Source organism: Podarcis erhardii (assembly GCF_964252035.2).
Source record: "Podarcis erhardii genome assembly, chromosome: 9".
NCBI classification, from domain to species: Eukaryota; Metazoa; Chordata; class Lepidosauria; order Squamata; family Lacertidae; genus Podarcis; species Podarcis erhardii.
Genome location: NC_138512.1, coordinates 5,105,115 through 5,119,368, shown reverse-complemented (window position 1 = coordinate 5,119,368; position 14,254 = coordinate 5,105,115). Strand labels below are relative to the sequence as shown.

General features: G+C 38.7%; 1 protein-coding gene and 1 long non-coding RNA gene across 5 annotated transcripts in view; both read right to left on the bottom strand.

Annotated features, from left to right (window-relative positions):
- Window positions 1-14,254, bottom strand: part of LOC309350028 — a 494,376-nt gene that overhangs the window by 64,679 nt on the left and 415,443 nt on the right. The window lies entirely within an intron of this gene.
- CPEB2 (cytoplasmic polyadenylation element binding protein 2) overlaps window positions 1-14,254 on the bottom strand; it is a 68,662-nt gene that overhangs the window by 51,675 nt on the left and 2,733 nt on the right. For 2 of the 4 annotated variants that reach the window (XM_081876277.1, XM_081876279.1), the window contains exon 2: window positions 10,779-11,069. In XM_081876277.1, coding sequence (XP_081732403.1) covers window positions 10,779-11,069 — 291 coding nt within the window. The remainder of the gene's footprint in view (window positions 1-10,778; window positions 11,070-14,254) is intronic. The other 2 variants (XM_081876278.1, XM_081876280.1) reach the window with 1 other exon arrangement.

Below are 14,254 nucleotides of genomic sequence, written 5' to 3'. Positions count from 1 at the left end.
CTTTAAAGAGCGGGTTTTCATGGTGGAGGGAGAGGTGCTTGGACACAGAGCTTTAAATTGCAGACAGTGTCTGTAAGGAATGGAGGAAAGGTAAGTGTGGGAAAGTGCACAAGAGAAACAGACAGACAGACGGAACACCCACATACGGAAGCTGGATCCAGTGAAATGGATACCATTGGAACTGACTAAATTTTCAGTTTCCCCCACCTCTTTCAAATCACAGATCCCAGCTGTCTTCATTGACTAAACCGTAAAAATAATAGGATTTAGTTCCCAATACGACACAGATCCATATAGATTCTCAAAATTTTCCAAAGGATCCAGTCAAACTACCATCAAATTGTAGTTCACATCTGTGTTCTGTGATTTGTTGCTGATTTTATTGGCATACTGTGTAAAAAAATATGAAGATCCATGAGGATCTGTACCTTGAATCAATATTTTAGGGTGCTAACAAGCACTGCATCTGATTTTTTACCATGCAATCTACCACTGCAAAGTTTAATTTAACATAAGAACCCCATATAACATAATGCAAATTCAAAAGGATCCATTTTAATCCTATTATGAATGTGTCCACAGATCCCAAAAATGTTTGTGACCTCTGTATTGTTGAAGCAGGAGGTTTAACAGGGTCTGGATAAGTGGTGTCGGGCCATCTCCTCCCAGATATGCTTGCTGTTGGTCTATCAGCCAAGGTACTCTAAACCTTGGAAGTCTCTTGACACAAATGATGCAAGCTTTCCTGGATGCCTACATCGCTACCTGAATAAAGTGTGCTCTAAAGTAAAAAGGTTATACCACAATTCTCTTTGCTGCAATACATTAATATGTAATTCCTTCTGAAACTTGCACACACAGTTGTTCAGAACCTCTGATTACCTCCAAGTGATTTCCAAACAAGAAAAAGAGCTATCAGTAAGGTCAGAATAATGCAAAATAAGAATATGTATTTCCTGGATACAAAACTAACACAGAGAAAAAACAACAGAAGTTGTTACTCAAGTCTAATATTTTTTCTTTTTGGAACCACAGATTTCAATGTGTTTGCTGTTCAAAAGCTGTAACAAATAATTGAGCAAGGGTCATAGGCCATGACAGCTTTACCACTGTCATGACTATATGAGTTTTACAATTTTTTTTAGCAATGATAAAGGAACAATAAAATAGCTACATGTTAAAGTGGCAAAGTATAAAAAAGCTGCATATTAAAAGCTGGAAGACTATGGGGAAACTACTTTAAGATACAGCAGTTGCAGCTTGAAAAAATCTATAAGATTTCTAGTGCAAGATATGGAAACTGCTAGTTCAATATATCTTGGATTCAGTTTTGCTGAAATGAACCTGTAATCTCTGCATATGTTATTAACAATGTAGTATTTATAGCTCTCTATAATGCATTTTCCTCAAATGCTGGCATTTCTAAGTTGCAAATGGGTTAAAATTCACATATTGAACTACTTAGGGTAAGGTTTCTGGAGCGAAATTAACATATTTGCCCAAGGTTTGAATACAATCTCTAAAAAAAATATTTTACTTGTTCATGGGATATCCAAGATGGATCACATTGTCACTGAGCCAGTCTAATAAAAACACCAGTTTGGATTATTTGTAATGCAACTGTAGGCTTAGCACTACAATCCTTTTTCCTAATAATAAAATAATTTTCTGCTTCACCTTTCAGCTTTTTGCTACATCTGATAAATTTTAATGATATCTGTGAATCTCATAGTCTTATCTGGGATAAAAATCAACAGGTTTCTAAAAAAGCTCCCTTTTGGTTAATTTCATAATGATTTCATTATCATTTATATGAGAATTCCTTGCTTTAAGGTAATGCCCAGTGAAGGAAATAAATAATCCTAACTTCACCTATACACAGGTGATGGTGGGGAGGTCTAAACTGACAGTCACAGACTAGAAGATAAAAAATAGCACAATGAAAATGTAAAGTTTGCATGTTGCAGCTGGGATAGCAACAGCAAATTCCATGTTGGGAATGATTAAGGGGACTGAAAAGAAAATTACTAGTCTCTCCCTCTCAAGGAGGACAACATAGAACAGAAGAAGGTACGTAAAAGGACAACAAGAATGATAAAGGTAATGAAACATCTTCTCTATGAGGAAAGGCAAAAGTATTTGGAACTATTTAGCATAGTAAAAGATTTACTGAGGAAGGAATATGGCAGAAGTTTATAAAATTATACACAATCTGGACAGAGTTAAGAAACACTGCCTCCATCCAGATGTCATGCTAAGTCATGGTTCAAGGTGACGTGAGTGAGCCTACTCTCTTCCCACATTTTGTGTTTGCCTTTGTTTCCCAAACCATAACTAAGAGCCAAAGTGGAAAGTTCTGAACTCCTTCTCTTGGTCATGTGGGTTGAAGCAGAGTGAATAGGACTGGGCAGTGTCCGAAACTCAGATACATAAGCTCAGTGCCAAATGGCCCCATAAACCAAGGTTAGAGTCAGCAAAACAAAATGTCTAGGGGTAAGATGTCTCTAAAGTCTTATATGATGGACTATGACTGATTATCAATTAAATAACTGGCTAGTTCAGATGACAACCTTGAGCTAGGTTAAGAACTTTGAGAACTTAAAGTCACTCGATCCAGGGAGAGTCCACATATGTATTAGCCTATTCCTACTTCTTTTTCATAACGGTGACTGCTGCTGCCCAGGCTGCACAGAAAAAAGCATTTTGGTTCCTGAAATTATTTTCAATTGTACAGATAAAATGTAACTGATAGAATTGTACAGGATGTGGTATTAGTGTTTGAAAACAGTCCAATGAACCTCAGGCATGCACTTCCAGATGGTGGAGATGTCAGGCACTATCCAGGCATCTTCATTTGGTCACAAGTGTCAAAAACCAGGTGCAAAATGTGCCTGGCTAATTCCAAACACTGGGCCTGGGAGGAGGTTAGGTGCATTCATGCAACACTAAGCCATTCACTTTCTCCCTGTTTCACAATGCTGCAACTCCAGTTCTTATATTCTTAATTACCCTCATCCAAATGAGATATTTAAACTGATAGACAAGACCACCAGACCTTGATTTTCTTAAGAGTCTGCAGTTATTCTTAATTACATTAATATACTGTATATCCTTCTTAAGAATTCACCAAGATATTTTACAGACCTTTCAGTCCATTCTAACTTCCCTAGAAATAACTTATTTAAAGTTGAAAGCTATTACTCTGGTTTTTTATATTATCTTGTTTTAATCCGTTATATTCAAATATTTTACTGTTTTTAAAAAACCTCAAATGTGGAACTGGAGTTCCCTTACCAAAAAATATGCGACTTGCTGTCACACAGGACCTTGGTCTCCTACCTCCATCATTTCTCTAAGCCAGACTGTCATGTATCTCCCACTAATTCTACTCACATGGGAAAAGGTACTTAAGCCTACCTGGGATATGTGACAAATCTGACAAAATGACTATGGCTCTCATTGGTCAGAAAAATCCAAAGGTCACTCTCTTCAGGGAGAGGAGAGAGAGTATTTAAAAACTGAGCTGCTCTTGCAACTTTTGTCCCTCTCATAATCAGTAATCTAGGCTGGCTCTTCCATATCACCAGGAAGCTAACCAGCCTCACTGCCTATGTGTAAGTAGACTGAGATCATTGTGCTATTAGCAATTAGAATAAAAGTAATCAGGTGTTAGAGCCTTCCAGCTCTTTTTAATATTTCTGTTGGACCCTTTTCCTTGTGTACTCTTAATAAACTTTCACAACTGAACTAGTGGAATCAGTATGTGACTGCCACCCTCAAGATTCGGTAATCACCACGCACCTAGGTTGCTTTGGGTTTAACACTATTGAAATCTAAGAACAGAGTTAGGAAATCCAGTAATTTGCCCTATTGTCAGGGAGAAACAGAGCGCTGGGGAGCTGACTTTACACTCTACATAAATTGCAAGGGATTGGCTGGAGACATGAAGCCTGCTAATGCAGGATCCCGGAATTTAACCATTAATTGGATATCCTCATTCCCTACCCCTTGTTTCTGGGGATATAGGTGACCAAAAAGGAGTGGTGGCAGCAGCAACTACTGGATATTAAGACTCAACTCTTAGTACTGCAGGGCAAAGAAAGGGGTGTGAGACGCTGTCCTAAGCATCCTCCCTTCTTCATGTCTATCACTAAAGCTGACCTCCTCAACATGGGGTTAGAAAGGAGCCAATTGATATTTAAAACTATGGAGATAAGGGTTTAAGTCAGATAACTGCATGACTAAGATAATAATAATAAATAATAATAATAATAATAATAATAATAATAATAATAATAATAATTATTTATACCCCGCCCTCCTCAGCCAAGGCCGGGCTCAGGGCGGCTAATAAGCAATAATAAAAACAAGATGGCTTAAATTAGGCATTATGTGAAGAACTGGAAAAGAGAGGGGCTTTTTATACATGAAAAAACAATAAAAATTACAATATGGGTCATTCAATGAAATTTATTGGCAATTGATTAAAGGAAGACAAAAGAAAGGACATCTTCACACAATGCATCATGAGAGTTCTCTTGGCACAATAAATGGTGAAGACCAGGGAGTGAGATGACTTTAAAGGGGGATTAGACAAATTCATGGAGCATATGTTTATCAGCTATTAATCATGTACACTAAATGGAGTCTCCAGATTCAGAGGAAGAGTACCTCAAAGTACAATGGGGGAGGGTATTGTATTCATGCTTTGCACAAATCCTAATCTAAAATACTTCCATATGAGAAACTGCACAAGTCCTGCACATAAAACTTTACATGTGAAAACAGCATTAAATGTGAGGAAAAGCTACAATTCATGACAACCTACTAATGTGTCAACAACTTTCTACCATAGGCACAGGGCACTATTACATGCATACATAGATTCATCAAGGTGTTTCAGTCCAGACAACAGGAAGAGATTGCTCTATTACAGAGACAAACTACCGTATTTTTCGCTCTATAACACGCACCTGACCATAACACGCACATCGTTTTTAGAGGAGGAAAACAAGGGAAAAAACATTCTGAATGAAACAGTGGATGTATCATTTTTGTGCTTCATGCTGTGGCCACAGACATGTGATCTGATGGTGAATTTGGGGTGACCCAATGCAAAAATCCTGAGAATCCCTGTGGATCCATGATTTTTAACCACGTTTTTGCACCACTGCAGCCCCAGGCAACAGTGGGTGCGTGATTTTGGGGGGGCAGGCTGTAACCATGGATATGCTATGTGATCTGATGGTGAATTTGGGCTGACCCAATGCAAAGATCCTGAGGATCCATGTGGATCCATGCTTTTTAACCACATTTTAAGTGGGGAGGGAAGGAAAAACACAGAAGGGACAAGGAGCAGGAGAGGGGTGTGCAGAGAAGCAGCTGGCTAAGAATGCAGGAGAGGGGTATAAACGGGAGGGAGGAAAGGAAGGCAAAAGTTTTCCCTCACCTACCCACCCAAGCCAGCCAGCTCGCGCGCGCGCGCGCTCTCTCTCCCCCCTTCCTGCATGTTTTCACTCTGCTTTCCCCTCTTCTTGCCTGGAGGGGAGGGGCTTTCCCTGCTCTTTGTTCCGTTTGAGCAAACACAGCAAGGAAACAGAGGTGGGTGGGCAGTAAGACCCTGAGGCAGAATGCCGGAAAGCAGCTGCTTCCTCTTTTCAGGTATCCCTTCTAGGAGACGTGCGATTTGATTTTTGCCTGCTTTTTTTTGCCTCCCCTTGCACTATTTGGCTCCAGGGACCACACATTCGCTCAATAACACGCACAGACATTTCCCCTTCCTTTTTAGGAGAAAAAATCTGCGTGTTATAGAAGGAAAAATACGGTACATGTGATGCACAAGATCTGTGATTAGATACTGATGGCATATTTTTTTTTTGCTAAAAGTGCATATGAACGAGGGTATTTGACATCTAGATCAGGGAGTGCAAGATGTATAGGGCAAAACATACAGGTGCAATCAGAGAAATGGGGTTTGAGGGGGGGAAATGAACTGGAAAATTCAATCTCATTGTCTAGCCTGCAAATTAGGGTAATTTGCAGGTTAACTTACATCTGAAAACTTTCAGTTAGCATGGGGGGAGGGAGAGTAGAATTTGGTGCCCTACAGAGTTCTAATTTAGTATGGCTGTTTTATTTGTGTATTTAATGCACTAAGCTAAAACTTTTGAAAGTGCCTAGCTTGTCTAAAACTATTTGAAATTTGTTTCTGCACATCCATACTTAGTTTCCACAGAAAATAAAGCTACAAAATGTTCTGCCCCACATGACTGGGTGCAGTTTGTGCTCATATTCCACTCCACAGGGAAAGTATTGTTGGGGTTCTAGTATACTAGCTTCTGCATAGCATTTTAGAGCACCAAAGGTAATAAGGCCACCAAGACCCCTAGATCCTTTTCCCATGTACTGCTAGTAAGCCATCCTATATTTGTGCATCTGGTTCTTCTTGCCTAAGTGCAGAACCTTACATTTGCCCCTACTGAAATTCATTTTGTTAGCTTGTGCCCAGTTCTTCAATCTGTTAAGGCCATTTTGAATTCTGATTTTGTCTTCTGCAGCATTAGCTACCCCTCCCAGTTTGGTGTCATCTGCAAATTTGATTAGCATACCCTCAATTTCTTCATCCAAGTCATTTATAAAGACATTAAACAACAACAGGCCCAAGACAGAACCGTGTGGCACCCCACTTGCTACTTTTTTCCAGGGCGACAAGGAACCATTAATGAGTACTCTTTGGATTCAGTCAGTCAACCAGGTACAAATCCACCTAACATTTACCTTGTTCAACCCACATTTTAGCAGCTTCCTTGTGAGAATATCATGGCAGACTTTGTCAAAAGCCTTACTGAAATCAGGATACACTATGTCCACAACATTTCCATGATCTACCAAGTTTGTAATTCCATCAAAAAAAGAAATCAGATTGGTCTGGCATGACTTATTTGTGAGAAACCCATGCTGGGGCTTAGTAATCACAGCATCCCTTTCTAAATGCTCACAGACCAACAGTTGAATTATCTGTTCTAGGATCTTCCCTGGTATTGATGTCAAGCTCACCGGTTGGTATTTCCTGGGTCATCCCTTTCCCCCTTTTTGAAGATGGGGACAATATTTGCCTGCCTCCAGTCTGCAGGGTCCTCACCTGTTCGCCAAGAATTCTCAAAGATAATAGACAAGGGCTCTTAAAATACATCCACAAGCTCCTTTAGTACCCTTGGATGCAGTTCATCAGGCCCTGGAGATTTGAATTCATTTAAAGTAGCTAGGTGTTCCCTTACTACCTCTTTTCCTATCCTGGGCTGCAGCTCCCTCCTTATATCATTTATTCTGTTATCACCAGGTTGGGCATTGCTTTCCTTTTGGGTGAATATAAAATAAAATCCTTATTTACCTCGAGATCACACAGTGTTTGTTGGGAAAAGATCCTGCAATTTTGCCTTTAATAGCAGAAGCCAATAAGCCAGTAGGATGGCATGAATAATCATGTCATATAACAAAGGCAGAGAATTACCATATTTTTTTGCTCTATAAGACTCACTTTTTCCCTCCTAAAAAGTAAGGGGAAATGTGTGTGTGTCTTATGGAGCGAATGCAGGCTGCACAGCTATCCCAGAAGCCAGAACAGCAAGAGGGATCGCTGCTTTCGCTGTTCTGGCTTCTGGGATTCAGAATATTTCTTTTCTTGTTTTCCTCCTCCAAAAACTAGGTGTGTCTTATGGTCTGGTGCGTCTTATAGAGCGAAAAATACAGTAACTGGAAGATAGCACTGTACAGGTGCCCGTGTAGATCATCCATACTTAACGCAGCCAAGATGCAATGAGGAATAATCACAATCACAGAACATACTCAGAAGAATAACTGAACTGTTATGGTGCTGTCTCAGCTACAATAGCTGCCAATCTCTCCACTCATAAAAGGTGCAAAAGCCATTTGCTATTCCAGAAGTGTGGGAAACAACAACAACAATAATAATAATCCAATTGTCTTATACTTGCTTTATCTGCTTGCTTACAATTCATAAACAATTTCATGCTATTCAGAACAAAATGATCCTAACTACTATCAACTTCACAGATTAAAGTTTATTAACTTTTTTATATAAAAAAGTAGACCTGACATAAATACTACAAGGTCAGAATGAGAATGTCTGTAGCTCATGCTGCTCCTCTTCTTTTTAATTCACATGCTTTAGTGTTACAGCCTGGGAGAGCTTAGCTTCAATATGATAAAATTAGTTTCAAAAACTGTATAAAATGGTGCAAGGGTGGAGTCAAACATGCATCCTTTGTTACCATGGATGTCGCAAGACATTTATGAAATCTACTCCACACAGCACTAAGAAGTGTAGAAGGAATAAATTCATGTTTTCCCAATAGCAAAGTATTGTGTTTTCAGTGCTAGGAAAATTCAATTCCTTCTCAACAAGACTTCCTTGAAAGTGATCTCCAGATTTCTCAAAGTAATGGAAATGCCACTGCACATTAATAAATAAAAGATAATGGTCATGCTGACTACTAACCTCACTGTTAAGGTATTTTTTAAGGTATTAAGGTATTTTTCGTACTTTGAGAATACTTTCAAATGGAGGAAGAGTAGAGGAAAGACTCTGTTGATATATGGGGCACTGGTTTAGCAGTATAGTAAGCAGTATTAACAGTCAAGGCAAAATGGAGTAAGATCTCCTATTCCTGAATGACAACTCCACCCAGTTACCAGTACACAATATCCAAGTTGCTTCTCAACACAGCAATATTAACCATAACACTTTTTAAAAAAATTACAGTGTGTGTGGAACAATTTTCGATTTGCATTCCCAAAACCATAAGCAATATAAACTCTGAGACTTTATATAAAAAAAAAAAATAAGCCACTAAATTCTGTACAAGTGCACATGTATCACTGACACACAGATACCTCAAATTTCTGTGCCACTCAAACATCTACGAATGCATCAAGAAAAGCTGGCCCAACAATAGTATTATGAAGTTTCAGAACTTAATAGCTAGCACATGCAAAAACTAAGTGTTGAATGAAAGATGGTTTTCAAGATAGGACACATAGATTTATAGAATGCCAACTGCTGCAGTTAAATCCAGTTACTTCAACATCATTTCTACACATTTCTGCCCTGCAGGATGCAAGCTTCCAGCCTAAATGGGGAGCACAAAACTATGCCCACTAGAGGCCTACTCAATGTTGAATGAAAGTGTTGCCTCCTGTATCTTTGATCTGAGGCGATCTACATTGAAATTCCATTTTCAACACAACATGGTTGATTTATAGTTTGTGATCTTATACACAGATTGTTTTCTCATTACTGTCTAGGCAAGCCACTCCACTGTTATCTATTAAGATTTTTTTTATGTGCAATATTAACATTGCTCTGGATAACATCTTATTGAACTCTAATCCTAGCCTTGGTTGCAACATCTGCTAGTGTACACAACATCAACAGCACCAGACTCTTGGGGCCCAGGGAACATTTTTTCACCTGTGTTGGGAGTGTCTGATTGTAAAAAAAAAGTCATGGCATAATGTGTTTCATTAGTTTTCCATTATCTTCAAAACTTCTATTCAAATAACTCTACAAGGCTGGCTTTTAAATATATGGCACAACCAAACTCGACAACTGCACCCCAAAGAACTTACAACATGGCTGCTGGTACCACCTAGGATTATCCATGTTGCAAAAATTGAAGACACTAGGGTCTGCAAATTTCTTTATGGTATAACAATGCATGGAACTTGACAACCAGAGAAATTATAATGTACAGTGTAAAGTCACCAAAGCTCTCAAACACCCAGAACATACTTTACTTTATGGTGGGATTATATTACTCATACTAATACAAATAATTTTCATTAATAAGTCCATATGCCATGTTTTGAAGAAAAGCATGGCATATGGACTTATTAATAGTTGTTCTTTGATATGTGTCTACATCACTCATGTACTCATTGAAAGAAGTGATAATACAACACATTTTCTTTGATATTTCTGCTATTGCCTTGTTTTGTAGTTTATGCAAAAGTGAAAAAAACTCAATCCCCCCCCCCCCGCCCAAGATTCTCTAAGTACCAAGTTGCTCATTTCAGTGGTATGAAATGCAGGGAAAACTGACAAGGAAACCAGAGTTAATTTACAAGGAAAATCATATGACAAAAGTATAAAAAAGAGAATACTTGCATTCCAAATCTAAACATTTGCAGTGCCATGTTTGCAATTCCAGCAGAAAGTCATTGCTATACTAATGCAGTATCAAGATCCGCAATGCTAAGTATTCCACCGTACTGACTGTTGACTTTCATAGCAAGTTTCAGGGTGCAAAACATTGCTCTGACAATATACAGTGGACCTTCGGGTTACGTGACCTTCAGGTAACGTAACTTTCGGGTTGCAAACGTGGTCAACCCGGAAGTGTATACTTCCGGGTTTCATCATGTGCGCATGCGCAGTACCACTCTATCACGCCGCGTGCGTGCGCAGAAGCGGTGCCTCTAGATGCGGACTTTCTGGGGTATGTACGAATTAAGTTTCGTACCAGAATGAATTAAGTTCGTATCTGGAGGCTCCACTGTATAAACGTTACAAAAGTTGCATGATTAAGGAAGTATTCAGTTTTATCTCATTCAATATCTACAGAGAGAACTAAACAACACAAGCTATATATTAAGAAGATGTAACTGTAGTCAGAAAGTACATTTTCAGCCATCTTACTTATTTAAAAAACAGTATGTTGGCAAAAGTTGAACAACATCAAAAGGCTGTGGTTACATACCATTCTTACCTGTAAGGGTAAGAGCGTGTTACTGTTGCTGTCTGTTCGGAAAACATTATCTTCAATCCATGATTTAGGAGTCAGCGATGGAGTAGAACGAGTAAACTTGGGAGGAGCTATGACGTTACCAGAAAACGGCTTCTTTAAGGGAGAGATCTGGTTCATAGTTCCTGGAATTCCCATGTTTCCAGTTCTACGATGGTCTCTACCATGCACACTTCCCCAAGACATATTTCCTGTGCTCCAGCCAGTACTCTGATGGTTGCTCCAGGGTGATGTCTTCAGAAGAGGCTGAGGAGGGGAGGTGAAGGAGGAGAAATACTAAAGTTATTTGAAAATATTTCTGATCAATTTCTTAAAAAGTATTGGTAACACAGCCTAATCCTATGCATGACTGCTCAGAAATTATTCCTGCTGAATTCAGAATTCCATTTACTCCCAAATAAGCTTAATACTACAATCTTATTAAAGCCAAATTCACTTTTTCTGGATCAGGGCAACAGGAGGAACACAAAACATAGTTCTTAGTTTTGATAAACCTAGCATATACAGTCATACCTCAGGTTAAAGTAGCTTCGGGATGAGTATTTTCGGGTTGTGCGCTGCAGTGACCCGGAAGTAACGGAGCATGTGGGTTTCGCCGCTCGTGCATGCGCTCAAAATGTCACGCGCATGCGCAGAAGTGGTGAATCGCGGCCCGTGCACACGCGGACATGGGTTGCATTCGCTTCAGGATGCGAACGGGGCTCTGGAATGGATCCCGTTCGCATCCAGAGGTACCACTGTACGTAGTAGTGACATGAGAATGACAACAGGTATCTCTGGCGATTGCTATGAGAGGCTCAAGCTCACTATTCCCATTTCAATTTTTGCATGTTATTTTTCTAGGGCAGAACTTGGGGGCCCAGCCACTTTAAGTACTAATCTTATAATACCAAGGAAATAAAACTTTTTTCTTTCTGCTAATTTCCTCTCTTGCTGTGAGATCAGTCCCTCACTCACTCTCTCTAAAAAAGTTTTAGTGCCCCTCTACTAATGAAAGCAAAGATGACACTGACTAAAAGAGTACAAAACCAAAAGTTGCCACTTATTAATAGAATCTATTTCCTTAAGGCTGTATGTGTAGACGGAAACAGATGAATCAGGTTTTAAAGAAAAATGTCAAAACTACATGCCAGATTTATAATATCCCAAAATGATCAGCCCTGTTCTCTCACAAATTAGGAAATATTTGCAATTCCTCAACTTGATTGCTTGGTTGAACTTGGAGTCCAGAGTCTTACTGTTCTGTATCTCTAACATTATTCATAAATAATTAAAATGAAAACTGACACTTGCTTTATACATACCACTGAAGGTTTTATACACACACACACACACACACACACACACACAAAAGTAATAATAAGTATTCATCCCTATTTCAATAACACTATCTTCCTATATACATTTATTTTGATAAGTGAGGTGATTCTCTCAGGATTACAGAACTATGCAAGGCTTAAAGTGCAACTCAAAATTAAGTCTTACTGTGTTCAATGGGGCTTGCCCCCAGGTGATCAAAGTACTGTATAAGACTGCACCTTTAATGTCCCACAGATATTTGCTAGCTCAACTGTCCATAATACTTATGTGTACTCAGCTCTTTATCTTTCAGACTGTTGGTGTGACAGAAATAACTGTTACAATTTTCAAAGGTTTTCTGACTAGTCACCTGGAAAAGATTCTTGTTTATCACAGCTGATTGGGTGAGTTGCTATTTACAAGCTTAAGGTAGCTATATTTGGGGTTTTTTATGAAACAGCAAAGGCTAAGCCATAAAGCATCATCATATACAATAAAAGCATAATAAGTTGATGACTTAAGAAGTAAGTAAAAGCATAGTAGCCCTAGGAAAGGTAGAGGGATGGTCCAGGTTGTGGGGGGGGGGGGAGGAAGAGATACTGCACAGAATAACCATTCAAAATTCCTTCTTTAGCTTTTGGTACAATATTTTATGTCAAGTGATATGACGGAAAAGCTTTTCAATGACACTGATACGGGAACAGCTATAGCTGTGCAATGTGTCAACCTCCAATGTTAATAATTTAACACTTGGCTTAAAAAACAACAACCCCATACATTTAAAAAGAATTTGGGAGGGGCAACTTATAGTACTGCAACAACTAGAGGGCTACTATTCCCATTAGCCCCAGTCACCATGGCCAATCGTCAGGGATGATGAGAGCTAGTATCTCACAGGAACAGTCACGATATAATTATTTCAAAGTGAAATATTTTCAAGACTGTTGTGATACATCCTGGTGAAGAAGATATATAAACCATTTGGGTAGGATAATTAAGCAGACACTAAAGTCCTTAATAATTGCAGATAGACATGGTCAGTCTTGAATGTCTCATGCTGCAATTTTTAGGAGAAATATGCATCATACTGTAAAACTAACAGTGAAGGTAACAAGATTTAACAGGATTTTCATCTTTACAGCTAGTCTGATGCCCACCAAGTACTACTATTTATAAAGCTTAAAGCACAAAAGGCAGAAGGGATTTCATTTGCTTTGTGAAAAACTTAGAAATTCTTTCTGTAATTCTTAACTTGTCCAACAATAGACCGAATAGTGAATATCAACGATACTTTTAAAAAAATCTTATTTTAGTTTCTCAATTAAATACAACTTATAATTCTTTTTTGTTTTGTCATTGTAGGTCTTTATTACAGAAACACAGTTGGTTACACAGACAATCATAATTAGATTCTACACCATCATGGGTGACATTTGATCTCAATCCACTTTTGATCTGCTAGGCAGCCACTTACTCTCAGCCATCTGTAAAATGGGAGCAGCAGCAATCTACTAGGCCTGCTTGTTCCAAGAAGAAGCAAGAGGCCTTTAACATTAAAGAGCTTTAAATGAATCAATAAAAAGATTAGAAGGAAAATGTTTAATACTAAGCATAAATGTACAATACTAGAGCACAAACAAAATGCAGAACACTACCCGATGAACAAGGAAGTTTAAAGCTAGTCTGTTATAGAAAACATGAAACTGTAAACTTATATTACTGTGAGTATGCAGAGCTCATTGAAAGAAGAAAGCTTCCAACCAATGGGAGAAAAGGTTTTCAGCCCACCCATAAGGTAGCAGTAAGTGCTGCACGCGAAAAGACTGGGACAACCTGAAATACCACACTGAAACCTTTCTTGGCATCTACAGCTGCTTATGCAAGCTGCTTAGCACTTAGCTCAGTGTTGCAAAATAAAACGTAAGCGGAAATTTGTGTACAGACCTATGCACAACCTGGATAAATCAAGATACTCAGTTTAAACTGCTTTAGGCCAATTTATGGGTGTGTGGATTGGAATGCCAGATTTTGGACTACCACTTATGGTTGCTGGTTTACACATATGTATAACTCATTTAAACAAAAAACAGTCACTATAAACTAATAAACTTGTCTGAAACAGATGTTCAAAA